Source organism: Panthera leo, chromosome F2, assembly GCF_018350215.1.
Source record: "Panthera leo isolate Ple1 chromosome F2, P.leo_Ple1_pat1.1, whole genome shotgun sequence".
Taxonomy (NCBI): Eukaryota; Metazoa; Chordata; class Mammalia; order Carnivora; family Felidae; genus Panthera; species Panthera leo.
The window spans coordinates 18,659,730-18,686,629 of NC_056695.1; the positions used below are offsets into that span (position 1 = coordinate 18,659,730).

The 26,900-nt window shown below is 37.6% G+C and overlaps 1 protein-coding gene across 1 annotated transcript in view; it reads left to right on the forward strand.

Moving 5' to 3' along the window:
• PREX2 (phosphatidylinositol-3,4,5-trisphosphate dependent Rac exchange factor 2) overlaps positions 1 to 26,900 on the forward strand; it is a 287,036-nt gene that overhangs the window by 68,717 nt on the left and 191,419 nt on the right. Inside the window, exons 2-6 of the mRNA XM_042923563.1 lie at positions 562 to 633; positions 2,015 to 2,137; positions 5,262 to 5,366; positions 11,591 to 11,692; positions 15,329 to 15,490. Of these exons, the coding sequence (XP_042779497.1) occupies positions 562 to 633; positions 2,015 to 2,137; positions 5,262 to 5,366; positions 11,591 to 11,692; positions 15,329 to 15,490 (564 nt within the window). The remainder of the gene's footprint in view (positions 1 to 561; positions 634 to 2,014; positions 2,138 to 5,261; positions 5,367 to 11,590; positions 11,693 to 15,328; positions 15,491 to 26,900) is intronic.

Genomic DNA, 26,900 nt, shown 5'->3' on the forward strand with positions numbered 1-26,900 from the left:
TTGAAGAGTCACACTGTCTCTTCCTCTTTCACTGACTATCTCTATCCCTTCCTCCCTACCTCCTTCTTTCAATCTCTCTCAGTTCCAAAAAGGTCACTGGAATTTCTGACCCTTTGTTTTTTATCAGAAATCTCATTTTTCATTAGAGTTTGGTCTTGTGCTTCATAAGACTTAGAAGTTTAGGAAACATTTGACTCTTTTTTTCCCTTACGTGTATTTATTTACTTAGAGCACACAAAAGTGCTCATGTGTAAGTGGCAGAGGAACAGAGAGAAAGGGAGAGAGAGAGAATCCCAAGCAGGCTCCCCGTTGTCAGCTGAGAGTCCGTTGTGGGGTTCAATCTCACAAATCGTGAGATCGTGACCTGAGCCAAAATTAAGAATCGGACATTTACCTGATTGAGCCCCCCAGGCTCCCCCAAAACATTGGACTCTTAAGTCTAATAGTTATTAGAGTTTTAAACTTTGGTTTCCTGTAAAACAGAATTAGTTCTCTTCAACACCCTGTTATTTTATTAACCTAATGTCACCTTCAAAATATCTTTTTTTTTGTTTCATGCAGGCGTTCTTACACCGAATGAACCAGTGCGCCGCGTCAAAAATTGACAAAAATGTAACAGAAGAAACAGTGAAGGTGAGGAGTTGCAGTTTGCCTTCAACACAAGCACACATTCTCCTCAGATAAGATTTTATCTGTGGGATGTTACTTGAGTGTTCTTCAGCTTACTAGTACCAGTAGAAGCTCTGTGCCAGGCACTTGTGTGGGCGACGCTGAGAAAAAGGGAAACGATGTCGGGAAAAGAAACAGAAGGTTATGATGATGACATAGAAGACATGGAGACTTTTTTTCTTTTTTGCCAAGGCCTTAGGGCAGTTTGAAAAAAGGAAGGAAAACAAACCCAAACTGAGAACCTCAGAGTCCGTGAGAGGGAGGGAGCAGAGTTGTGTGTGTAAGAGGAAGGCAAGAGGTGGACAGATGCAACTTCCAGTCTCTGATCTCTAAAGAACAAATGATTTGGGTGGTTCATTGGTGCAGAAAAAGTTCGCATAATATCTTGGACTCAGAAACAAATGGATAAGAATTTCCTGTTAAGCTGCAGGGAAGGAAAATTAGGAGGAGGTTTGTAAAGGGGGAGGAGATACATGAAAATTAATTGTACTATTGTTATTACTCATTTAAGTTCTATAAATCATCATTGATGTTTATTTTTGGTGCTGATTTGCTGTTTTACTTTACTAAAAATAGAAAAAAATCCAAGGATTTTTTAGGCCCTTCCGAGTATTTTTTTCATAAATTAAATACTAACTTTCCAATTCTCCTCACCGTGGGAGTATTTTAGTTTGTGTGCTTTTGGTGGAAAGCAAAAGACAAGTGTCTGTATTATTCAGATGGCTTGAGGATGCTTTGTCTGTCGTATTGGGAAACTCCAGACAGAAAAAAAGGTTCAGGACCTGTGGCTCAGGGAGGTCAATAAGGTTGCCAGGTTCTCTGTACCTCTTCACTCTGACATCCAGGTTATCAGCTTGGCCGTGGACTGGCTCCTCCCGCAGCTGCAAAATGACCCTGTAGCTGTCCCAGCTGTCACTTCCAGACACAGCACCTTTCCAGAGGGGGGAAAAGGGCGGTCCATTCCAGGATGCCTTTCTAGAGAGCAAAGAAACCCTTGTCCCACACAGCCTGCCAGCAAATCCGCCTGCACAATTTTACCTGCCGCCCATTTTCGCTAATAGGGTGGGGACTGTCCTGCTTGGATTTAGTCACTTAGGCTTTTCCTGAGAGCCAGGAATAGGTTCCTGATTCCCAGAGTTGTGTGGGGGTGGAGAGGATGTCCAGACAAAATTGGCACTCTGCTGACTGGCTTGCTATGCCCTGAAGTTTTCAGCTTGGAAATAGAATACTGTACTCTTACGGACTGGTGTGTTTTTTTTTGTTTTTTTTGTTTTGTTTGTTTGGTTTTTTTTTAGTTGTTTTTGTTTTTAACCTGCTTCACTATTGCACTTACATGTATTTGCAGATGCTGTTCTCAAACATTGAAGATATCCTTGCAGTACATAAGGAATTTTTAAAAGTCGTGGAAGAATGCCTACATCCAGAACCTAATGCTCAGCAAGAAGTGGGAACCTGCTTTCTTCACTTTGTAGGATAAATTTCTGTTTATTTTAAAAGCTCTTTCCCCCTAGATTTTAAGGTCTAGCGTTTGGCACAAGGGAATGTGGGAATTCAGCATTAGAAGCAAAATGTGACACCAAAAGTTTGGGGTCTTTTAAGGCCAATGAAATCTTCCACTTAGAGCCAGAAAGGGGTGAGGGCCTCACATCATCCATTTTATTCAGTGAAGAATAAACAGCCTTTTCTTTTCCCCAACAAGTTAGTTCTTCGCATGCTCTGTAGCTTTGAATTCTAATGAATATTCAGGCTGTTCATAATGAATGGATTTTTATGTTTCTCTCAAACATAGAGCATTTCCCTTTTGAGGCAGAAAATCCTTACTCTTATAATGGCGTGATGAGCCTTTTGTTAGTCAGAATGTTCCCTTTTTAATCGACTGGTGACAAACCTGCGGGTGGACAAACCTATTCACTCTAGGTACACATATGCCTGAATCTGAGTTTTTCCCAAGGATGGTTCCTCAGAAGGTTGTACTGAGCCGTACAGAAGAATAGCCAGTCAGTATTCTGGTGTTTCGAATCATACGTCATGATTGTGTGATCATTTCCATCCCTCTGGACACGGCAGTTGAAATTATTTGTGCAATCAATTTGCAAAGTAAAAAGTCACCTGAAAATGAAAATTGTTTTTAGAACTGAGGGCATTCATACTAAAAATAAAAATAGTACTGCTATATATATATATTCCACTGATGCTTATTTTCAGAATACCAATCTGAATCCATTTATGTATCAAAATGTCATATAATTAATGTTTTATTTAAAAATATCAAAGTGTTTTGTCAAAGAAATCAATTTTTGTTTATTTTTATTTCTTTTTTTAAAGTTTATTTATTTTTGAGAGAAAGAGAGAGCACAAGCAGAGAGAGGGAGAGAGAGAGAATCCCAAGCAGGTTCTGCACTGTCAGTGCAGAGCCCAACGTGGGACTCGAGCCCACAGACCATGAGATCATGACCTGAACCAAAACCAAGAGTCAGATGCTTAACCAACTGAGCCACCCAGATGCCCCAGTTTTTGTTTATTTTTATTTCTATTTAACCTTTGGGGCGCCTGGGTGGCTTAGTCAGTTAACCATCAGACTTCAGCTCAGGTCATGATTCACAGCTCGTCAGTTTGAGCCCTGTGTCAGTCTCTGTGCTGACAGCTCGGAGCCTGGAGCCTGCTTCGGATTCTGTGTCTGCTTCTCTCTCTGCCCTTCCCCCACTTGTGCTCTGTCTCTCTCTTTGTCAAAAATAAACATTAAAAACACGTTTTTATTCCTATTTAACTTTTATAAAGGTAACCATATGTAGTTTCTAGATCTATATTTCTATATGTAGTGAGCAGACTCTGCATATGTTTTTTTAATAATCAGGATATATTTCATAAAGATAATGATATTAAAAGGAGAAGCTCCTTGGACATAGCAAGATCAAGCTGTGCTTTCCTTGGGCATGACTGGAAACCACGCATGTTTGTGTCCACTTAATCCAGACTGTTCCTTTTCATGAAAGAATTCAAATCTTCTGCCAGCTGGAGTATTTGCTCTTTCAGTCCAGTCCTGCACATGGGAATCTTGCACTCTGACATCCATTTCCTCAGTAACACACTATGAATCTGTCATCTGTGAATTTACTCAACTATTTCTGAAGCTTGTTTCATTCTGGGTCATATCATCTCTTGAAATAAGTAATTCAATACATTTTCTACTGGCTGTATAAAATAACACTCAGTGTTGCTTTCCAGATGCCTGTCTTTGAAATTTTAGAGGATATACTCCTATTCTAATATAGATCAACACATTTTCTGTGTCTTCCTCTTATTGGTACTGCTTTGATAGATACGAATCATGGCCACTTGGAGAAAAATCTAGTGATGGAAGGATACTTAGAGATCATGATGGTGAAAAGACTCCCTTTTTGACAGTATCCCTTTGTAGCAAATATGAAGGTTGTTTACATATTTTTCTGCTCGACCACTTTCAGTGACAGCTCTAACCATTAGAAAATCTTTATGCTTTGCAACTATGTGGATGGAACTGGAGGGTATTATGCTAAGTGAAATTAGAGAAAAAAATCATATAACTTCACTCATATGAGGACTTTAAGAGACAAAACAGATGAACATAAGGGAAGGGAAACAAAAATAATATAAAAACAGGGAGGGGGACAAAACAGAAGAGACTCATAAATATGGAGAACAAACTGAGGGTTATGGGAGGGGTTGTGGGAGGAGGGATGGGATAAATGGGTAAGCGGAACTAAGGAATCTACTCCTGAAATCATTGTTGCACACTATATGCTAACTAATTTGGATGTAAATTAAAAAAAAATTTTTTTAAAAAGACCAAAAAAAAAAAAAAAAGAAAAAATCTTTATGTTAATCTTGAATCTGCCTACCCACTGCCCATCAGTGCCCTTGCAGTTTCTACCCAGTGGTCCTAGTTTTATGTTTAGAGTTGTAAATCCTTTACAATAAAACAGCTATCTGAAAGTAGCTACCATTTCCTTACTATACTAACAAATACCTCTTTTTGAACTGACCTCTCATACGTAGTGTCTTCACAGTCCATCATCACTTGTTATCTTAGTCACCTGTTGCTGAGTATTTTCCTGTTTGTCTGTGTCCCTCTTAAACACGACTGTCCAGATTGGTGCATATGAACCGCAGGGTACTACGTTTCTTTATTCCTATATAATCTGGCACATGCTTTTCCCTCTATCCCAAAAGCTTCCTTCTCTCTCCCTGCCTGGGAATGATGGATTCATCTCCCTGGACCTTGCACAGATACTATTTTTTTTTCTTTTTAAAGCTATACCTGAGTCCTCTCAGTAAAGCTAAGTACTCTCTTCTCTGTAATTGCTACCATTTAGTTCATTTACTTCTTATTGCATACATCATATTGGACTCTGGTTAATATAACCTATCCTTTTCCTTAGGCTATTCTTTATGGGTCAGAGAAAATCAATGAATAGAATGTATTTATATATATACACACAGTAGAGCTCCCAAAATATAGTAAACACTATAAGTTTGTTCATAAACATCACACAGAGTTAGTATCTTAAATGGCTAATAAAATGACTCTAACTTATCCTTACTCAAATTCACAGAAAGACAAGTTTCGTATCTATGATGAATACTGTAGTAACCATGAGAAGGCCCAAAAATTGCTTCTTGAACTTAACAAAATAAGAACAATCCGCACATTTCTTTTGGTAAGTATATATTTAAGTGTTACCACATGCTGTGATTTGTTGATAGGCTCACTAAGAGCCAAGGGCTAGCACAAGTGTAGTATAAAAACTACTTGTGGGGCAATGCTTTAAACACATCCAGGCTAGGAGGCTAGAGTCCTTTGATAAACGTAAGAAGTGAGACTTGGCAGTAGCGTATGGATGGGAAAACGTTGATAATACCTTCTCCTGGTTGACTATGAATTGTTTGTGAGAACCACAGGTTCCTAGCGAGGAAGACATTTATGCTAGAGTTCATCATTGCTTTTATATCCCTCAACTCTGTAGGGTTTCATTTACTTCTGCTAAGGGAGCTATAAGTAGGGCAGTCACAGGAAGGAAACACATCATGGGTACGGTGGAAAAGACATTTAAAGATTGACTTTTCTCCTATGTGCATTCCTTATTCACTTTATTTAATTTCTTTACAATAGCACAAATAAATGCATATTTTGGCAATAATTTGGGCAACTTAATTGCCGGGGAGGAACACACTGTAAGTGTTCAATTCAGTAATATTCAGCAAATTGTAGAGTGGGGCATCTGTCCCATTACCCACTTTTAGAGATTCCCAGCACCCCGGAAAGTCCCTCATGCCTGTTTACAGCCCATCTCCACAACCACCATTAGCTCCAGGCAGTTATTGGTTTAATTTCCGTCTCCATAGATTTCCCTTTTCTAGATATTGCATATCAATGGAATCCTACAATGTAATGTTTTTTATAGCTGACTTCTTTTACTGAGTAAAATGCTTTTGAGATTCATCCTTGTTGAAGCATATATACATATTCCATTCATTTTTATTACTGAATAGTGTTCTGTTGTATGGATATACCATATTTTGTTTATCCACTTGCCAATATGTGACCATTGGGTGAACAGATGACTGTGATTAACGATGGACCTCGAAGATACTACATGTGAGACATCATTTCAGAGAGAGATATTTGTTAGTATAGAAAAGCCAGGAAATTCAGTTTGGGCTATTGTAAACAATGCTGTTATGAACATACATGTACAAGTCTTCATCTGGATATTTTCATTCTCTTGGGTAGATGCTAAGAGTGGAATTGCTAGGTCATAGTAAGTTTATGTTTAACTTTAAGAAGCTGCCAAAGTGGCTGTGCCATATCCACCAGCAATGTATGAGAACTGAGGTTTCTGTCTTTGCCAATACATGGTATTACCAGTTCCAATTATAGCTGTGCTAGTGGATGTGTAGTTTATCTGAAGGTGATTTTTATTTGCATTTCTCTCATGACCAATGATATCAAGCATGCTTTCATGTTCTTGTTAGCAATCCACATATCCTGTTTGGTGAAATGCTTATTCAAATCTTATGTTCATTTTTAAGTTGAGATGTTTCCCTTATATTGAGCTATAATTGTTTTTTATTTTGGATACAGCTCCTATATCTGATATGTAATTTGTAAATGTTTCTTACCAGTGTGGTTTGTTCATTTAAAAAATATTATCTCTTGAAAACCAAAAGTCTGACATTTTTTTGAAGTCCAACTTATTAAATTTTGTCCATATGAACATGTTTTTGTTATATTTGAGAAATCTGTATTCAGGTCTTATACTTACTTTGTTAAGTTAATTCCCAAGTATTTTACTCTTTTTGATGCTGTTGTGATTGGAATTGTCTTAATTTCATTTTTGGATTGTTCGTTGCTGCCACATAAACGTTTAACTGTTATTTAGTTTTGCTCTATGTATATTTTTGTATCTTGTGGTTTAAAGTCATGTGTTAGTTCTAGTAGTTTTTTTTTTTTGTAGATTCTTTAAGATATTTTACATATTGGATCATGTCATCTGAGAGTAAAGACAGTTTTACTTTTCCTTTTCAATATGGATTCCCACCCACCCCCCCCCCCCCAAAACCTGGCTTTTTGCACTGACTGGTTAGAACCAGTATATTGTTGAATAAAAGTGTTTAGAACAGATACTTCTGCCTTGTTTCTGATTATAGGGGGAAATCATTCAGTTTTTCATCATTAAGTATGTTAGCTGTAGGTTTCTTCATAGATGTCCTCAGGTTGAGGAAGTTCCATTATATTCGTAGTTGGTTGAGAGTTTTTTATTGTGACCTTTTTGCCTTTTCTAATACAGGTGTTTAAAGCTAAGAATTTTGCCCTGTACACTGCTTTAGTTTGATTCCATAAATTTTGACACATGTTTTTATTACTCAGTTTTTGAAAATGTCTAGTTTCCTTTGTAATATCTTTAGTCTTTTTTAAGTTTTCTAAAAATTTTATTTATTCTTGAGAGAGAGAAAGCATGCGAACATATGAACAGGGGAGGGGCAGAGAGAGAGGGAGAAGGAGAACCCAAGCAGGCTCTGCACTGTCAGTGAGGACTCTGTGGCTGGGGCTTGAACTCCCGAGCCGTGAGATCATGACCTGGCTTAACTGACTGAGCCACCCAGGCATCCCTAGTCTGTTCTTTATTTAGAAGTTTGTCTTGGGGGATAATTCTGCATGGAACTTGTGTTTCTGCACATTTTCTGAGCAGTGGAACTGACTGCCTTTGTTTGGGCCTATCTTTTAAAAGATGTTTGTACCATGAACAGCCGCAGAAGGTAGAGATAGTCTCTTTGTCCTCAGCAGTGGGCAGTGATGCCTGCTGCCATCATAAGAGATGCATGTTTCATAGCCTCAGGTCTCCCCCTCGTGTTATACATGTGCATGGGTCATCTGGTCTTCTTTGTCTTGCATGTGGGAGCTGGGGCTTGGGAAACTGGCCCCAAAATAGTGATTCTCTGGCTCCTGGTATTGTTGTAAAGAAGAAAAAAAAAAGGTCCTATATCCCTGTCCTAAGAGTTTTATGTGTTCTTCTAGCATCCATAAATATGTGGCAAGTTAACTTTTTAGCTTGCAGCTAGGGTAAAATCTTAGAATCATCACAGTTTTACCATTCTGTTATTTTATTTCCCAGTATGGGAATTTTTCAAATATCTTCCTGTAGTTGATTTTTTTAAATTTAATTCCATTCTGGTTAGAGAACATACTTAAACCATTTAAATCCTTTTAAATTCATGAAGACATTTTTATAGCTTAGCATATGGTCTGTCCTGGAATTTCTTTTTTTCTCTGTATGTTCCATGTGTGCTTAAAAATGGCATATTCTGCTGCTTTTGGGTGGAATGTTCTATAAGTGTCAGGTCATTTGGGGCGCCTGGGTGACTCAGTCGGTTAAGTGTCATCCAACTTCGGCTCAGGTCATGATCTCATGGTTCATGAGTTCGAGCCCCGCATCGGGCTCTCTGCTGTCAGCACAGACCCTGGAGCCTGCTTCAGGTTCTGTGCCTCTCTCTTTCTCTGCTCCTCCCCACTCATGCTTTGTCTCTCTTCCACTCTCAAAAATAAATAAACATTAAAAAAATTTTAAATGTTAGGTCATTTATGTTTGTAGTCCTTTCCTTTAGGTGTTCAGTCAGTTACTGAGGGTGGGATATTGAAATCTACGGGTATAATTATTAAATTGTCTATTTTCCTTTCAATTATGTCAGTTTCTGTTTTATATGTTTTGGGGCCCTGTTTTTAAATATGTATTCATTTAAAGTGCTTGCATTTGTATTTCTACTTATCATAAAATGTTTTTCTTTCTCCCTAGCGGTATTTCTTTTCTTAAAATCTATTTTGCCTGATATTATTATAGCCATGACAGCTCTCATACTGTTTGTATGTTATATCTTCTTCCGTTATTTGACTTAACAAGATATTTGTGTCTTTAAATCAAAAACATGCCTCTGAGAAACAGTATATGGTCAGATCTTGCTTTTTTATCCAGTCTGACAATCTCTGCCTTTTGATTGGAGATGTTCAGTTCATTGACCTTCAATGTAATTATTGATATTATTTGTTGATATGTACCATTTTATTGTTTTTTCTATATGTGTGGTTTTGTTATTGTTCCTTTGTTCCTCTTTTACCTTCCTTGGTATACTGTTTTACTTCCTTTGTTGGCTTTTTTAAACTACATTTTTTAAGTTTTTTAGCAGGGAAGTGTTTGCTCTTACAACAATATGTTCTTACAAATCGTAATTTATCAAGTCTATTTCCTAAAGTTGGTTATTTTTGTTTTGTTTTGTTTTTAGTAACTTTCCTTGACTTAATTTGAGAACCTGTGACTCTTTCGTGACTCTTGGCTGTGCAGCTGATATCTCTACCCAGTTTTATGTCTTATAAGTTAGCCGTTCTTTTTAAGAGTCCTATGCCACTGAAATCTTAGGGCTCTTTATAAAGTGTTAGAACTCTGCTATCTTACTAAATCCATTCTGTTCTCAGCGCAGTTGACTCTTTGTTCACATTGGTCTAGTTTATTGTTTGAATTGTGTCAAGCCACACCAGAAAATTCTCAAGAGTTCTGGTTTTAGATGATTCTACAGCCATAGTCTGGTAGGAAACCTGACTTTTTTGTAATTCTTGCCCTGGCACTGAGTGGCCACTAATTATCTGAATGACTTTAGGAAATTCATTACATCACTGGTGTCATGTTCCATATCCATAAAATGAAGATAATAGTAATTATCCTTTGAAAAACAGGTAAGAGTTTACAGATTTGTTGATGGTATTATTTGGGGCACTTGAATATGCTGCCACCTCAGTAAGTTTTATCAGGGAAATCTCTGGGAGCTCATTTAGGAGACATTCTTTGTGTATACATTAGAAGAGAGCTGGCTTTCATAAGCCAGTCAAAAGTGGCAACCAACCCCTGCTATTATGAAGACAGTTCCTAATCCGTACAGTACAAATAGACAAGGAAATAAAAGTGCGTTAGGCAGTCATGAGTTTCTTAAGGCACTTCAACCCAGAGCTAGGAAAAGGGGGTGGCCACATTTATAGGAATGCTAACTCCTACTGGAATACTGACATCACTGGAAATCTAGTGAGATGTACATAGTTGTGTTTCATACAATTGCTCTGGGGACAATGTCATGCAGAGTTGGAAAGAATATTTTGATAAACTGATTGTAATAGGGGATGAAGCCCCTCAAAGAGCATGCTTGAGTCAGAACACTTATTTGCTGTTCTGACTTCTAAACTGTCTGGGGGAAGTTAAAGTCATGGCATTAGTTGTGCTGACTTGAATACACAAATTGGAGCTAAAGCCAAGTTGTTCATGACAGCGGGCAGGGGGTTCTGCTGTTACCCTCAGTCTTTACTTTTCATCCTTTCCTGCTCGGCACTTGGTCTGTCTTCTTGATGAATACAGGACAGTAGTTTTAAAATGGTAGTATAAAGGTAGCTAAATGATAATAGATATTTGAGGGGCCCTTTTCTCCCTTCATTACATATTTATGCCTGTTTTCTCTATGCCAGTTACTCTGATAGACGCTGCAGAAACAGGTTTTGGCATCAATTTCAAATCTTTTTTTTTTTCTTTTGGTATTGATACTTAAACCATTAAATAAAGACCAGATGCTTAAGAGGCTATAGGCTTTTTTTTTTTTAAATCAGAGTTGATTTCCTCTTCCCTTTCATCTTCCTCTGATTGCTAATTTTGAGAATGTCCCATTCCTCTTGCCTCTCTGGAGATCATATCTGACCTCCTCTGCGACTGGCTGGCCAGTGTCATTGGTGAGGTAGTATAGCTAACAGTGACTTAGCAATCACTGGTTGAAAACATGCCAAGTTTACAGACAGGAAAACTAGCATTCTGAAATCAGCCCAAGTTACATCACTAGTCAGTGGCAGAGCATGTGTAGAACCCAATTGTCTCTAGGCCTGCTCTTTACAACACAACACCACACCATGACTCAACTACAACACAACTCCCTTTATAAGCAGGATTGATCTCTATGTATACTTGTGTCTGTCTACCTATTATTTATTCACCCATCAATCCATTCATCCCTCCATCCATCCATTCATCCACCCATCCACTCACCCATCCATCCATTCCTTCATTCCTCCATGTCTATCCTATTTGTCTTCAGACTTCATACTCAGAAAAATATATATAAATTAATTTCCAAGATATGTATTCAAAACACATTTTGGTTTCTATAACCAATATGAAATGTGAAGTATTTGTTTTTGTCTTCTGTAAATGTTATTTGTGATTGCATGGGCTCATCTCTGAGAAAGAAGCTATGTAGAGATAAGCTTTGACAAAGTTTCAGCAGAAAATTTTATGATAGAAGATCGTGTCACAGCTTTGACTTTAAAAAGTGTAATTAATTGTTTTTATTTCCACTTCAGAACTGTATGCTACTCGGAGGACGGAAGAACACAGATGTTCCCCTGGAAGGATATTTAGTAACACCGATACAAAGAATTTGCAAGTATCCTCTCCTTTTGAAGGTATTTTATGTGTTTATTTCACTGTAGAATTTTCCTTGTATCTGCATATTTTGCAGATGGTATTTAAAAGGTTTTTCTTTTAAATAATCTGACTTTTGTTTTGTTTTCTTTCTTTCTTTCTTTTTTTTTTTTTTTTTTTTTTTGAGACCAAGCACATGAGTGGGGGATAAGGGCAGAGGGAGAGAGAGAGAGAGAGAGGGAGAGAGGGAGAGAGAGAGAGAATCTCCAACAGGCTCCATGCCCAGTGTGGAGCCCAATACGGGGCTCAATCTCAAAACTGAGATCGTGACCTGAGCCAAAATCAAGAGTTGGGCACTCAACTGACTGAACCATGCAGGCACCCCTAAATAATCTGACTTTCTAAAGAAAAGGCAGATCATAGTTATTGGGGGAAAATGGCTATTTTGTCACATATATATGGAGTAGGAAACAGATCTTTTGGCAAAAGAGACTTTGTAGACTACTTTATAGACTTTGCTCCTTGTAGAAAATATATTTGTTTGAGTTTTATTTAGAGTTAATGCGTTAGTTTCAAGATAATCCATTAAGTACCTTATGACCAGTTTATATAGCACTTTATGTACAGGGTTCTTTATCTTAAGTAAATCCACTGTGGGCATATGATTTGATAGTCCCTAAAAATGATGACTTCTTGATACTAATGAAGCTAAAGTCAAAGTTACATAATTTCAGAGCTTGGTATTTAAATCTATATTACAGGGAATGGTGTGGGTCACATGGGACAATAAATGATAGGAATGACAGTGATAAGCAAACACTACCTCTGGAAGACAGGACATGCCCCATTAATGGTTGTAGGTCCATTGCCTCATTATAATGACCCAAAGTTTTATTCTGAAAAACATACTATAATGTCCTAATTATTTGTAGTATTAAAGTATGTGAATAGATTTGTATGGCAATTCTGAAAATGATGCTTTTGGAGGTACAACATCAGGAACTACAACTACAACATCAGGATGCAGTTTGGGATGGTGGTTGAGCACATGAGTTCTGAGTTCAAATCCTAAGTATTCTGCTTACTAGCTGTGTACTGAACACATAATCTAACCTCTTAAAGCCTTGGGTTTTTATTTATGAAATAGGAATAATTATGATGAAATTATAGCATGTATCTACAAGAATGTGTATATGGATATGCGTATCCATATATTGTGTATACATATATATGCATATCGAAAAGGGATTACATAGTAACAATAGTTGAACTATTTTAGGCAAATCATTTAACACAGTATGTATTCCATATATATTAGCTATTACTACTCATATATATTTGTTTCTGATTTATTTTAATATATTAATCACTACTTGCTATCTAAATTTTAAAAATACTCCAAAATGCTATGCATATATTAACTGGTGTTCTTATTGATTAACTCTTTGAGAAATAAATGTAAGGAATTTTAACTAAAAATACATTTTTAAAATTTATTTATTTTGAGAGAGAGAGAGAAAGAGAGAGAGAGAGAGAGAGAGAGAGAGAGAATCCCAAGCAGGCTCCATGCCATCAGCATAGAGCCCAATGTGGGGCTTGATCTCATAAACTGTGAGATCATGACCTGAGCCAAAATCAAGAGTTGGATGCTTAGCCAACTGAGCCACCTGGGTGTCCCTAAAAATACCTTTTTTTTAACTACAACTTCTGTTAGTTGCATAAATTGGGGTTTTGTGTACAATTTCTTTGAAAACAATTTCTCCTTATAAAAAAACAAAGTCCATTGAAGTTGCTCAATGAAGCCCTAGAGAGAAGGTAACATGGGGATCTCCAGTTATGCAGAGCTTTGGTGTGGTCCTCAGAAGGTGGGAGGATTGGTGCAAAGGTGACTTATCTTTGTGAGAGTCCTTTTAGATGCCTATTGTGGTGACCCAGATCACTTCAGCTATCCCTGGACCTGGCTTTGGAATGTAGGCATTTGTTTAAGAGTCAGAAGGGATAGTGATATTAAGAGAAATACGCCATGCCAAGTAGTTGTTCTAAATCACTTCTGGTTACGGATGGCTGCTGGTTAGGGTTGGTTGATCTGACCTCTCAAAAGATGGAATCATGGACACATCCTTGCTTAGGAAGATAAATAACTCGCGGTACCTTCAAGGAGTGAAAAGATGTCATGTTTCCCCTTCTTTGGATGATTGTCTTCGCAAAGAAACGTGAAGAACTATTTACTTGTGTAGTAGGTATGTTGGTGTTGGTGGTTTTCTTTGTTGTACTATTGTGCTGATAATCTCTTTGATTTTGGATGATTTTATTTACTCAGAAAGACATTAGGGATTAGGCTGTGTGTTAAAGAAAAGATATATTGGTCTTATTTGTGGAACTTGAAATCAGCACAAGGCTCATGGAAAGTAACTGACAGAGATTATTACTAGTCATTCATCTTGCTATTTTACATTATCTAAATTCTCAGTTCCACAGGTACTCATTGGGCACAGTTGCATGGGGCCCCAAATCATAGCCTGCGGACTGACTTGACCACTTCACATAATTTACAAATACTTCTGCACTTTAGAATTTCTAGAGAAGCCAGCATGTCTCTTCCATGGATTTGTGTTCCAGCATAACTTTTTAAATCTTGTCTTGGGAGTGATGTAATGTGTATTCTTTTGGTGCTAGCTCTGCAGAACAGAGTGTGAACATATTGAATGCAGGGTCAAAGTTTATGGCAAAATTTTCAACAATAACAGACCCCAGGAGAATATAACAACTGCATACTTTCCCACTGTATGTTAAGAATTAAGAGAATTCTTTTAAAAGACTTGCCTTAGGATTTCTGTAATTGTGTTAGTTACATGATGATGGCAACTGTAGTAAAGAAACAAATGACTAATTAAAAAGCAATGTGGTTACAACTGTCTAGACAGTGGGTGAAGATGTTTAATTTTGTGCTCCTAAAAAACAAACAAGACCTTTTAATATATTTAAAAGATTAAAGATTACTCTTGTTCTGATATCCTGAATGGAAAAAAACTATAAAATGCCAAAAAAACCCCAAAAAACAAAAACAAAAAGAAAATTATTGAGAGGCATATGGCAATTCATTCATTACAGAGAATGAACCCAAGTTATTGGTGAAAACAGCATAAATTTCCCCTTTAATGATGGAGTATTGTGGAATTTACACATCATTTATTTTGCTGGAGTGTAAGACATTATTTAAAATTTTTGCTTTATGTATAGCATGTTTTTATAGCTTCTCAAAAATTTATTAGAAAATAAGGCATTTAAATTATTTCTGAAATTTTGGGCTTACTACTCTGTTAAAGACTTGAGGAAAATATGTAAAGTTATATTTCTGGTTGGAGCAGAGGTCAAACTTATAAAACATTTCATGCTGCAGGTGAGATATTTGACAGTTTGAAAGGAGAAGTCTAATTTAGTTTTTAAAGACAATAACTTTAAGGAAAAAATTAAAATCACTGCCAAATGTGTATTAGGGGTAATGCACATTCATTGATTCAACCTTTTATTTCTGATCTTAATCCTAGTGGAGTTTGTGATGTCACTTCTGAAAGTGGCTCTCACGATCTTTGCAGTTTTCATTTCCTGGTCAGTCTGAACCTGCTGTACCAGAAAGCAGAAGATCAAAGGGCGATTTGTTTTTTGTGTATAAACAGGAGTTGCTGAAGCGGACTCCAAGGAAACACAGTGACTACGCAGCAGTAATGGAAGCCCTCCAAGCCATGAAAGCCGTCTGTTCCAACATAAACGAGGCCAAGAGGCAGATGGAGAAGTTAGAAGTTTTGGAGGAGTGGCAGTCTCACATTGAAGGCTGGGAGGTACATTCACTCTACTCAACAATGGAGCTTAAAATAGTTTTGTTATGTCTTAATACTGTGAATAGAATTGTTGACATTGGATTGAACCATAAATGGTCATTTTCACAGATAATGCCAGAGGGCTGTAACCATTTCTGAAAAGTGCTGTCATTATTATTTTTAAATATCCATAAAGCGGCAGTTAATTGACTTAGTGACAGCCTGAAAGCTTTGTGATCGAGCCACCCAACACTGTGTGGGTTATAAGCTTTGGTATTTCAGTATTTGTGCATCTCGATTATCCTTTTTCCTGACTGCCTTTGGTCAACAAGTACATAGCTTGAATCCTGGAGAGAGTTAAGAAGGGGGTTCCGCTCCATACGTGTTCTGTGATACTGTTATTTTCAGATTCTAAATTAGGTGTATGGTGATGGATTTCATTGTAAGCCCACTTAATCTCTCTAAACTTGAATTTCCTCATTTCTAAAATGAAAGAACTATTATGTGATTTTTCAGGTCCACTGAAGACAAAAAGTTTTACAGATTTATGATTAATTAGAGAAAGATTTTTTTAGATGATAAAAAGGCAAAAGAGTGATATTCAGAATCTGTAATACGTTTTCGTCTATAGTAACTTTGAATCCCCATCATTTCATGGGGTTGGAGCCCCGTATTATTTTAGTGCCGTATAAAGAATAAACTAAAATTTTGTCTTTAAATTGCCTTAATTGAGATGAACATGAGCTTTCTTTCAACTAGGATAATTTGTTATTATAAAGTAAGCAATTAGTATAATTTTTAAAGGCATAAAGAAGATTTAAAATGTTTCCAGTCAAATACTATATTACACAAATTTCAGTACATTGCTTTTTATCTTTAAGGCTTTATAATTGACTGGTTTTTTTCGTATCTTCAATATGTTGATTTCTGTTTAGATCTAAAATTGTCTATTCAGATTTGCAAGGAAGCCTCAAACAGTGACCTCTGGGAATTCTCTTATTTATCCACTTTTCACCATGAAACTTTTCAAATGCTAGCTGAGATTTAGTCTTTCTCCTCATCTATATTCTTTCATTTCAAGTGTCCAGGGTGACCTCCCGTGTCAGCATGAATGCTACTTATTTCAGTCAATTAAAATGGTTGTGTGTTTTAGTGTTGATTCATGATGATAATTCCTTTCCTGGGGAGCGGTTGTCCTGCTGGGATGAGAAAAATGGACTGAAGTTTACTTTTGTCATTCTGTTGTCAATTGAGCATTGGAAGAAAAACTGAACTTGCTTTGAATTGGAGGGTTTCTCATTGCTATCTGCCAGGCCTTTTACCAAAACAAAACTTCACAGATTCTTCTTGGTACTCTAGGGAAATGGAATCTGTCATTTTTTCTCTCCTCATGTATATCCTAAAAATTGAGTCTACTGCAGGAATAAGAGATTCCTGAAAAAGCATTGATATTTCTTGCACTGAACATGCAAGTTGCTCAAAGGAAGAATATGTGTGGACCATAATGTGTCATATACAGCCCATAGCAGTGGGTGCCTCAGTGTCACCAGCCTTGCTATATTTATAACAAACAGTTGGAGTGTAAGAAGGAAATGGGGCATCAGGACAGAAAACAGGCTGCAGGAAATCAGAAATGACTACAGTTCCAGCATGCACAGAGGAGATAATACGAATGTTGGGTTCCTAAGAGGGCAGCAACATAAATTCTACTGGAGCAGGATTTGAAAATGATTGCGTAAGACACAGCCATAGGTGCTTTGGGAGGTTTTGGGGTCTTGAGGGAATGCACGTTGGAGGAAGGCACAGCCAACTGGTTGGCAACTTGTGATTAGAACCTGATTCCCCATCTCAGTCCACCACCTCGGAGAGAGTGGGAAAGGGGTCATAGTACTCAAGTCTGGTTCCTTCCGGGAAGTTTAGGAGAAACTGCGGGTAGGATTCCCAAGGTAACACAGGACAAAGGGACACAATTGTGCAAGATGAATGCAGGTTCTGGGAGGGAAGGGGAATGGTTAAAGAGCTTTCTCTGAATTGCAAACAAGGATTACTGCTCAGCTTGCAGACAGCTTTGTGTTTGTTTCGAGTGGCTCTAGTGGGGTTAGGACAGGGCCAAGGGCAGATGTCAGGTGGCATGTCAGCTAGAGAACACAGAGATCCTTAAAGAGCTTTTGAGGTGAGGAGCCTTGAGCTGAAGTTGGGAAACCTGTCCAGCTCCTTCCCTGAGCTTCCTCAGGTCTTTTAGGACCACCTTAGAGATGCCACTCTTTCTCCAGTGACCAAAATTTCTTGAATGGGCTCCGAGTCTGATACACCATGAGTTTGCACTATTTCCACTTGAGGTGGATTATTTATTTCAAATAAGTCACTTAATTTTCCAGGGTCTTATTTTCCCATTAATCAAATGAAGACTTTTTATAGTAAAATCTGTCAGGTATCTTGCCTATCTAGTATTTTGCATTATAAATTATCATTACATTCCTTTATGTTAGGCAAATAAGTGATTGAAATTTATGACTCCCAAATCAGATGACAGAGTGAAAAGACCTGGTTGTTGTTCACTGTTAGACTGGACTCTAACCCTTGGTTTGGGGATAATGCATCAAACCTCTCATGAGAGAGGTTAGTGCCGTGTGGGTTAGTGCAAGAGTCAAATGAAATAAGTGGAAGTGCTTTGACTACTGTAAAATGCTATGCAAATAAGTAGTATTTTAAAGCTCTGGTTCAGTGGTAGGGTTTTACCCTTGAGAAATTCCCGTTTGTCTAATATATGCACCTGTCTACTGAAGGTGTTATATCACTCCAGTTAAGGTTAGATAGTTCCAAGCAACAGAAACTAAAAGAAAAATTAATTTAAAGGATATGGGGTCATTCACAGGATCAAAAGAAAAGCTATATTCTCAAGGGTCTCTAGGCAGCCAAAGCTGTCAGGCAGGACCTTCAATGCCTTAGCTAAAATGGATAGGCTCTAATAATTTTTTCCACCCTTATATTATGTCACTCAAGATTCAAGATCAAGATCTAGGATTCCTCTAACTTGCCTGGCTAAATTTGCTTAGGGGAGGACAGAGGTCCTTGATTGCCAGTCACCCACTTTACTTTTGAGGAAATGCTGATCTTCCATTGTATGCAATCTTGGTGAGTCTTAAATAGTTTGCTGAGGTATTATAATCCCCATTACACAGATTTTCAAAATGAGGCTATATAACTTACTCAAGTTCTTATGACTAACGGATGGCAAAGTTTAGTACGAAAATAAACAGACTGGTTCTAAAGCCTATATTCCTTGGCACCATGTAATATTATTTATACCCATCAGATAAAAATGTAGCTAATTTGTGGGGCACCTGGGTGGCTCAGTTGGTTAAGCATCGGACTCCTGATTGTAGCTCAGGTCATGATCTCACAGTTCATGGGATTGAGCCCCATGTTGGGCTCTGTGCTGACAGTGTGGAGCCTGTTTGGGATTCTCTCTCTCCTTCTCTCTCCGTCTCTCCCCAGCTCATGCTCTCTCTCTCTCAAAATAATTAAATAAACATTACACAAAATTTGTTTTAAAAAATTAAAATTATTATCTAGATTAAGTTGGTTGCTTGCCCTTTAAAAATAAATTGATTGTATGGGGCACCTGGGTGGCTCAGTTTGCTGAGCATCCAACTTCAGCTCAGGTCATGATCTCCTGGTTTCGTAAATTTGAGCCCCACATCTGGCTTGCTGCTGTCAGTGCAGAGCCCGCTTTGGATTTTCTGTCTCCCTGTCTCTTTGCCCCAACCCTGCTCTCTTTCTCTCTCTCTCACACACACATACACACAAATCTCTCTCTCTTTCTGTCAAAAATAAACATTAAAATTTTTTTTAAGTAAATTGATTATAAAAATTAGGTTTTTGTCAGCATTTATGTAGTGACAGACACCACAGAAGATCTGTGGGTTAATTGTTCATATTTAATTACCTTTTATTAGCATAATTTATTATATCTCAGTTTTATGTCTTATCTTACATTCAAAACATTCCACGGGATATTCTACTGAAAGTAATTGTAGGACAGTGATCAGTGTGGTTGGGAAGGAAGTTTATTAGCTGTTTAAGCAGAGCCACTGATTCATTCCATAGAACAGAACCGTTCTTGATGTTGGTGGGCTTTTTGACTGATTGATAGTGTAATGATCACTGTAATCTTTGGAGTCAAAATGGACTTTGTCAACAAGGGAGTATCAATCAGCATTATGTCATTTGGTAGTTTAGCTTTACATTCTTCATAGGCCTGTTTGGGATAGATCTCTTAAATCTGAAAAAAATATATATTAAAAGATAAGGGGGAGAATTATTAATATATGAAGGTGTTGGGAAAAATAAGATCAAAATAATTATTGTGTTTTAGGAAGTAAAAACAATCAGAATAGAAATTTGACACCTCTTGATTACCTTTTTACATGGAGAAATATAATGGTACAAGACCATTTTAAAATCACCTGTTGCTGCTTTACGTTTGACTAAGTTTGTGTCTGACAGTGTATTGACTTCAAGTCATGTTCTCTTATTTTATGAGTGTGAGTCTAACAGAGGTTGTGATGAGACCTGTTTCTTTCATCTTCTCTGTAAGGTGATTTCGTAGATACACATTTGTCTACTGTCTTGAAGCAGACTTGATTCTTAAGGATAAGTGGTTTGGGAAAAAGACCATTGAAAGTGAATCTACGTAGAAAGGGGAGCAGAATTTCCTAAGTGGGAGTGAGGGGGACGTCTGATTGGGACTTCATTTTGGTTAAATGAAAGTTTATGTTATTAATTTGTTTTATCTAATATATATGACATAATTTGGCTAATAACTTCTGTTAATAAACTGTATCTCAGAAAGAGTGAATCAAATGCTGACTCTTGAGGGGTGGGGGAATACATCTTACGACATTATGTGATTACATGATGTGATAGTCTTCACTTAATGTTTAACTTTTCTAGTATTTTTAAAAGAGTTTTTGAAAGAATATTCAAATGCTTCATTAATTTTCTCAAGACACTCCTTTGATGTTGAAACCACTCTCTTTTGAAACACCCATCTAGTTGTCATTCTTGTCACTTTTCTTTTCTTCCACCATGAATGGGTCTAGCTCTGCTAAATTATCATCTGTCAGTGCTTTGCATATGATTGGGGAAGTTTCAAGCCCTCCTGTCATCTTTCATCTTTGCTAAGTTTATGCCCTTCTCTCTGCAGTCTGTGTTTTTCTGATACTGACATTCAACATTTAGTTGACATGATGAATGAGGTAGACTCTGGTGTTAAGCAGGGAGAGCCGATGATTGGGTCAGATAATTATGAATAGTTTCATTTTATAATGGTTTTTGCCACCTCATTGCTGCAAAGAATCAGTAATGAACCCTTATATAACATATTAAGAGAACTTGTTAACATGAAAAGATTTATGCTTTCAAACGGTCCAGATAACAGTTTAGTGATAATATTTTTATTGCGTTTATTCAGAGGATAGGGATTGTTTTATTATTGCAGTGTTTCATAAGTCATGATTTTAACGTTTGAAGAAACACTAGCAATTAGAAAAGGAGCCATAAAATAAATGTACATGCTTCTGTCTTTTCTGGCTCTTGTCATTTTCTGAAAGCATGCTTTGGCATCTAACAAGTGCCCACCTATGAAAATTCATCCTATTTACACATCAAATTCTTTAATGGTGCTTTGACATTTAATAGTTTTTCATGTATGCTGGCTATCTAATTGACAGCTGATTATATACCTCAAATTGTAGAATCAAAATTATTCAACTTTTAACACATTAGATTCTGAATTGTTATTATTTTCTTGCTGGTTCTTGTACCATGAGGCACACACGTTGAGAAGGGGAGCCATTGGTGAGCAATGTTGCGGACACAGATTGCCTCCAGGTCCTGCTCTTAATGACTTAAGTCATTGTTTGTTCTATCCGTTTCAGACTGATCTCTTCACCATATTGGAAAGTGGTATTTAAATAGTGTACTCCATCAAGTTGACAGTGAAGAATGATTGAAGCCTAAAACCACAACATGGAATGAACTATAAAATTAATTATAAACATACATAATCATAAACATACAGCTCTCCCTGATAATCATCACTGTTAACTCACACCAACTCGCATTTTATTAATGTGTGGTGATTGCAGTGATCACACTGCATTTAATTCTGTGTTTGCATATCTGTTTCTTCCACTAGTATATGGGCTTCTTGGGAACAGAGGTCATGTCTCAAGGTCTGAGTTTACAGCATCTAGGGCAGTGTCTGATGCATAGTGGGTTGGGTGGTAATTAAATGCAGATATAATTATATGATAGTTATGTATTCATTATCAGTGGCTTCTCACTATTTTTTAATACTTTTGGCCCTTTTGGATAGTGGCAGTGATTCTGACCCGGTTCTGTTATTTGTTTCATTTTTATGCTTCTTTGATGATCTCTTATCCTCTTTAGCATCCAGTTTTGGCTTATGGTTCTCAAATGTATACCATGGGGGAGTTTTTACTTCCTCATATTAGAGTTGAGCACTGTAGAGTTGTTTGAAATTCAGTCTTTGTGAAGGGGTTTCCATAGTGCAGGTTCTGTTTCTTTTGTCTAAGGGCAGATGCGGGTGGGCTTCCCTCACTGTATTTCACTTTTGCACTGTTGGGGGCCATGGTGAAGGACAAAGGATGAGGTAAGTTACCACAGGTTGGAGTAGAAAGAGAGAAGCTTTTGGAATGAGAAGGACGAGATGAGTAGACTCCCACCCCTGGTCACAGGTATTCACTTATGGTTACTTCTCACCTTGAACCGTCAGCCACCTTTCCTTTCCTGATCTAATAAAAGCAGTCAGGGTTAGAACCATCCATGTAACTTCATTGCTAGGGTTTTGCTGTATTTAATTCTATAGACACAATTCATCGAAAGCATGATTTTACATGACAAATGTAGCTTCCTAAGTGGAAATGCACATTAAAAACGATAAATCATCTAGATGATAAAAGTACATTATTTTGTTTAGTTTTTTTTAAGGGATTGCTAAGACAACAGAACTCTGAATAGTATGGGTAAACACATTATTTAAAAGTATCTGCATTAATTTGTACATATACATATTATAATATGTGTAATGGCTTTAAAGTAGTTCAAATTAATGATTTATGCAAGCCCTCTTACTTTTTAAAAATAATTCTTTTACACCTTACCTCTCAAATATTAGTTTATGACTGTGATATAGCACTGTACTGTTAAAGTAGCTTATTTTCATGGGCGGTACTTTTTTCACAGTCACATGAAATTCAGGCTTTGTAACAGTATTTCTATAGTTAGACTTTTTCAGCTTTTTTTCACAATAAAATAATTTTCTGCCTTCAAACATCTACATGATGACCTATGAAACAGTGTACAAAGCTGATTTAATTAAGTGTACATCTTTCCCACCCTCCCTCCCCGTTCATTCCTTCCTCCTTTCGTCCCTTCCTCCTCTCCTCCCTTCCTCCCTTCCTCCCTTCCTCCCCTTCTCCCCTTCTCTCTCTCTCTCTCTCTCTCTCTCTCTCTCTCTCTCTCTGTCTTTGTAAAACTTCAGGAACAGAGAAGCCAACTTGCTACAGATTGATACCAGGAGAAAAGTGTTTAACACATTGCCTGGCATGTTGTAGAAATGTTGAAAACCTGACTTTAGCATTCATCTAGAGAAAAGCATTTATCGTACATGGCTGTTCAATGACTAAATATGGATTTGTCAAAAAATAGACATCTAGATTTAAAAGTTGGCATCAGTAATGCTAGATAAAAGATAAAATACTAACAGGTCATGTAACATTATGCAGGTTTATAATGAATATTCACCAGTGATGAAATACATCACAGGTGTAACTGTGACCTGGGCAGAGACCTGTGCTCACCTTTATCTCCATGTCAGCAGGCTTGCTATACTGTGCGCTTGAGCACCTGGACTCAGGTACTCAAAGCCTCCAAAGCACTTTTGCTTAGAGTGTCGAGAGAATACCACATGCGTCAGCATTTGTTGGAATGGTTTGGGACCCACGCCAGATTCACTCAGGTTCAATCTCTGAGAGTAGTGCCAGGGAACCTGAGGATTTTAAGAAGCCCATCAAGTGTGTCCCCCAAACTCTAAAATTTGAGATCAGTGCCCTAGAGGCTTTGCTCTCTTCTGACGATATGCCTGGCTTGTTTTATTGCTTCCACATTTTTTATTTTCTAGTTCACTTGTCTGACATTGTCATTTTGATAGACTCTTGTGCTCTTGACTCTTACCTAGCAGTCTGATGCTCATAGCCGTACTTTATTTCAATTTCTCCTGTGAGTTTTGTAGCTTGGCTTCTTTATCCCTAACCCCGGAAGCTCTCCTGGTATTTCTAGGTAAATGAAAAAAAAATTACACATAATTTCAAAATACCATAAATTCCATTTGCTTTAAAGGTGAAGTCATGAGATTTTTTTTTTTTTACTACAGAGAAAGGCAGATTTATCATGTATGTGAGGGGGAAAATGCCACATCATTTTAGAAAGAGACATATATTAAGTGTCTACTTGTAGGTGGGATGGATTTGAAGTGAGAAACATATCATGACTATACGGGAGACTGTATATATACACTTGGCCAAATTTTCTTGAATATTGACAATATCATATGTACCTGTAGTTGAAAAATTCTTAATGATTTCTAGCTGCTATAGTCACAGAAATAATGCACAGATTTGGAGCGCCTAATTGGCTCAGTTAAGCATCTGACTTTGGCTCAGATTATGATCTCACTGCTCATGAGTTCGAACCCCACATCAGTCTCTGTGCTGATAGCTCAGAGCCTGGAGCCTGCTTCGGATTCTGTCTCCATCTCTCTGCACCTCCCCTGCTTGCTCTCTGTCTTTGTCTCCTACTCTCTCAAATATAAAATAAAACATTAAAAAATTAAAAAAAAAGAAATAATGCACAGATTCAATCATGGTAAATCAAGAGCATCAGGTTTTTTTTTTATTATTATTATCTAAGAGATACAGATGGTATAAAGAGAAATGCTATAAACCTTTCTTTTAGAATGAGTTTGTTAGACAAATGTATACATTTGACATAGATTCCTTTAAGTACATAAGCACTTCTCTGGGAATTAAGTAATTATTCACTGAAGAGATTTCATGTGATGATAGTAGATTACTATGATAGAAGATGGTAAAGGCAGATACTGTACTAATTCTTTTTTAATGTTTATTTATTTTTGAGAGAGAGAGAGAGAGAGAGAGCACAAGTGGAGGAGGGGCAGAGAGAGAAGGGAGACACAGGATCTGAAGCAGGATCCAGGCTCTGAGATGTCAGGACAGAGCCCGATGTGGGGCTCAAACCCACAAACTGCGAGATCATGACCTGAGCGAAAGTTGGACGCTTAGCTGACTGAGCCACCCAGGCGCCCCGCCCCTGTACTGATTCTTAAAGCTTGCTATTAAATATTAAAGACATCTCATCCCAATATGATTTAGTAAAATAGAATATGAGTGATATTATATTTATATTGTGAGATGGACTTTGGAGCATAACAAGATGGTTGGGCTTGATGTCATTACCCCATAAAATGTCATTAATAGGTAATTAAACGGATACTTTGGGTTATTTATGAAAAGTGTTGACCTCAGGGGGGTGTGGGTGGCTCAGTCGGTTGAACATCTGACTTCAGCCTAGGTCATGATCTTGTGATTTGTGAGTTCTAGCCCCGTGTCGGGCTCTGTGCTGACCGCTCGGAGCCTGGAGCCTGCTTCAGATTCTGTGTCTCCCTCTCTCCGCCCTTCCCTGCTCATGCTCTGTCTCTCTCTGTCTCTCAAAAATAAATAAATGTTAAAAAAAATTTAAAAAATAAAAAGAAAAGTGTAGACCTCAAAGAAGTTAAATCTTATTCTGAAATTTGATCAGGAGCTATGAGGTAATGGGAACTTATGGTAATGACTTATACGTAATGTATTTGTATATTAGCGACAGGTTTGGGAGTTTGCTATGATACCTATCTGGATTAAATGATTCAAAAGTCAGACTATTTAAGTAGAGGATAGAGGAAAATGATATAGGTGCTTGTACTATAGGGGCACTTGGAATTAGTTGTAAGATGGGATTGCCATAAATGTGCTAATACGATCTTTTGGCATCTATATGATTTATTTGCCCGCTCATATCTGAATGGTTGTGTTCACTTCTGGAGATGTTACATATTAAGAGAGACCCTGACAAACTGGAGAAGGTCCAGAGAAGATCTTCCAGGATCTTGCAGGTTTCTGAAACCAAGCCATAGGATGAATGGTCAAAAGCAATGATGTTCTATAGTTTGGAAGGCAGAAGGGACATATTAGCTATGTTCAGATATTGGTGGGCCAGGTCTATCATGATGAAGAGGGTGTCCCTCTACTCCCAGGAAGCAAAAGTAGAGTCAGTGAGTAGAAAGAGGGTTAGAGTTTGGCTCTACAATAAGAAAAATATTTCTAATAATTAGAGTGACTCAATCAATAAATTGCCTATCTTCTGAGGGAATGAACTTCATTTTATAAGAAGTGTTTAAGAATAGGCTGGACAGCCATTTTTGTCAGCAAGGGTCAGTGTTCTCTGAGGCAACAAGATGTGTCCACCCTCATTAACCTGAGAATAAGAGAAATAACATTGTCTTCAAAAAGTTAAACCATAAAAATCCAACATAGAGTAAGCCACAGCAGAGATCAGAAATCAGTGAAGTCCCCTTGCAGAAGAGTATCACCTTTAAAGCTAGCAATGATAATTGTCCCAGCCTTTATTGAGTCCTTTTATGTGCTAGGCATCATGCTGGGAGTTTTACATATATTGTCTGTTAATACTCTGTTTAAATTAAATACTATTATCCTTTTCTACGGTGGTTTGAAGGCATGAACATGGCTATAAAATCAAAGGAGTCATTCAAAAGTGTGATTTGTTAGTACCGAAAGCAGAGAAGAGAGAGCAAGGGCAGCACACAGAACGACAAATGGACTGTGGATGGTCTTGTCCAGGTGGTAGATAGATTGTGCTAGCTCATTGCTTACAAACTGCTCTAATTCTAGTTACCAAAATTTCCCTCCCACCCTCCCTCCTTTCCTCCTTCCTTCCCTTCCCTCCTTCCTCCCTCCCTTCCTTCCCATGCTCCTCCTATTCTCTTGGTACATAAATGAGCAATTCCAATTCCACCTATAGGCGCTGTTGAAAGCTTTCCTTCATCCTACTCTAATAGTCCAGGCATGCCTCTGACTTGTCTGATGCTACCATCTGAGAGAGCTTCCTGCTGTAAAATTAGCTTTTTATTAGAAATCAAAGGTACAGCTGCTGACAGGGAGTACTCAGCCTCTCCAAAACCTAACCTATGAGAATGTTTGGCTCATTAGCTACCATGGCCCTGCTATTCAGTTCACTCTGCTGTTCACAGGACTAGAGACAGTTTCTC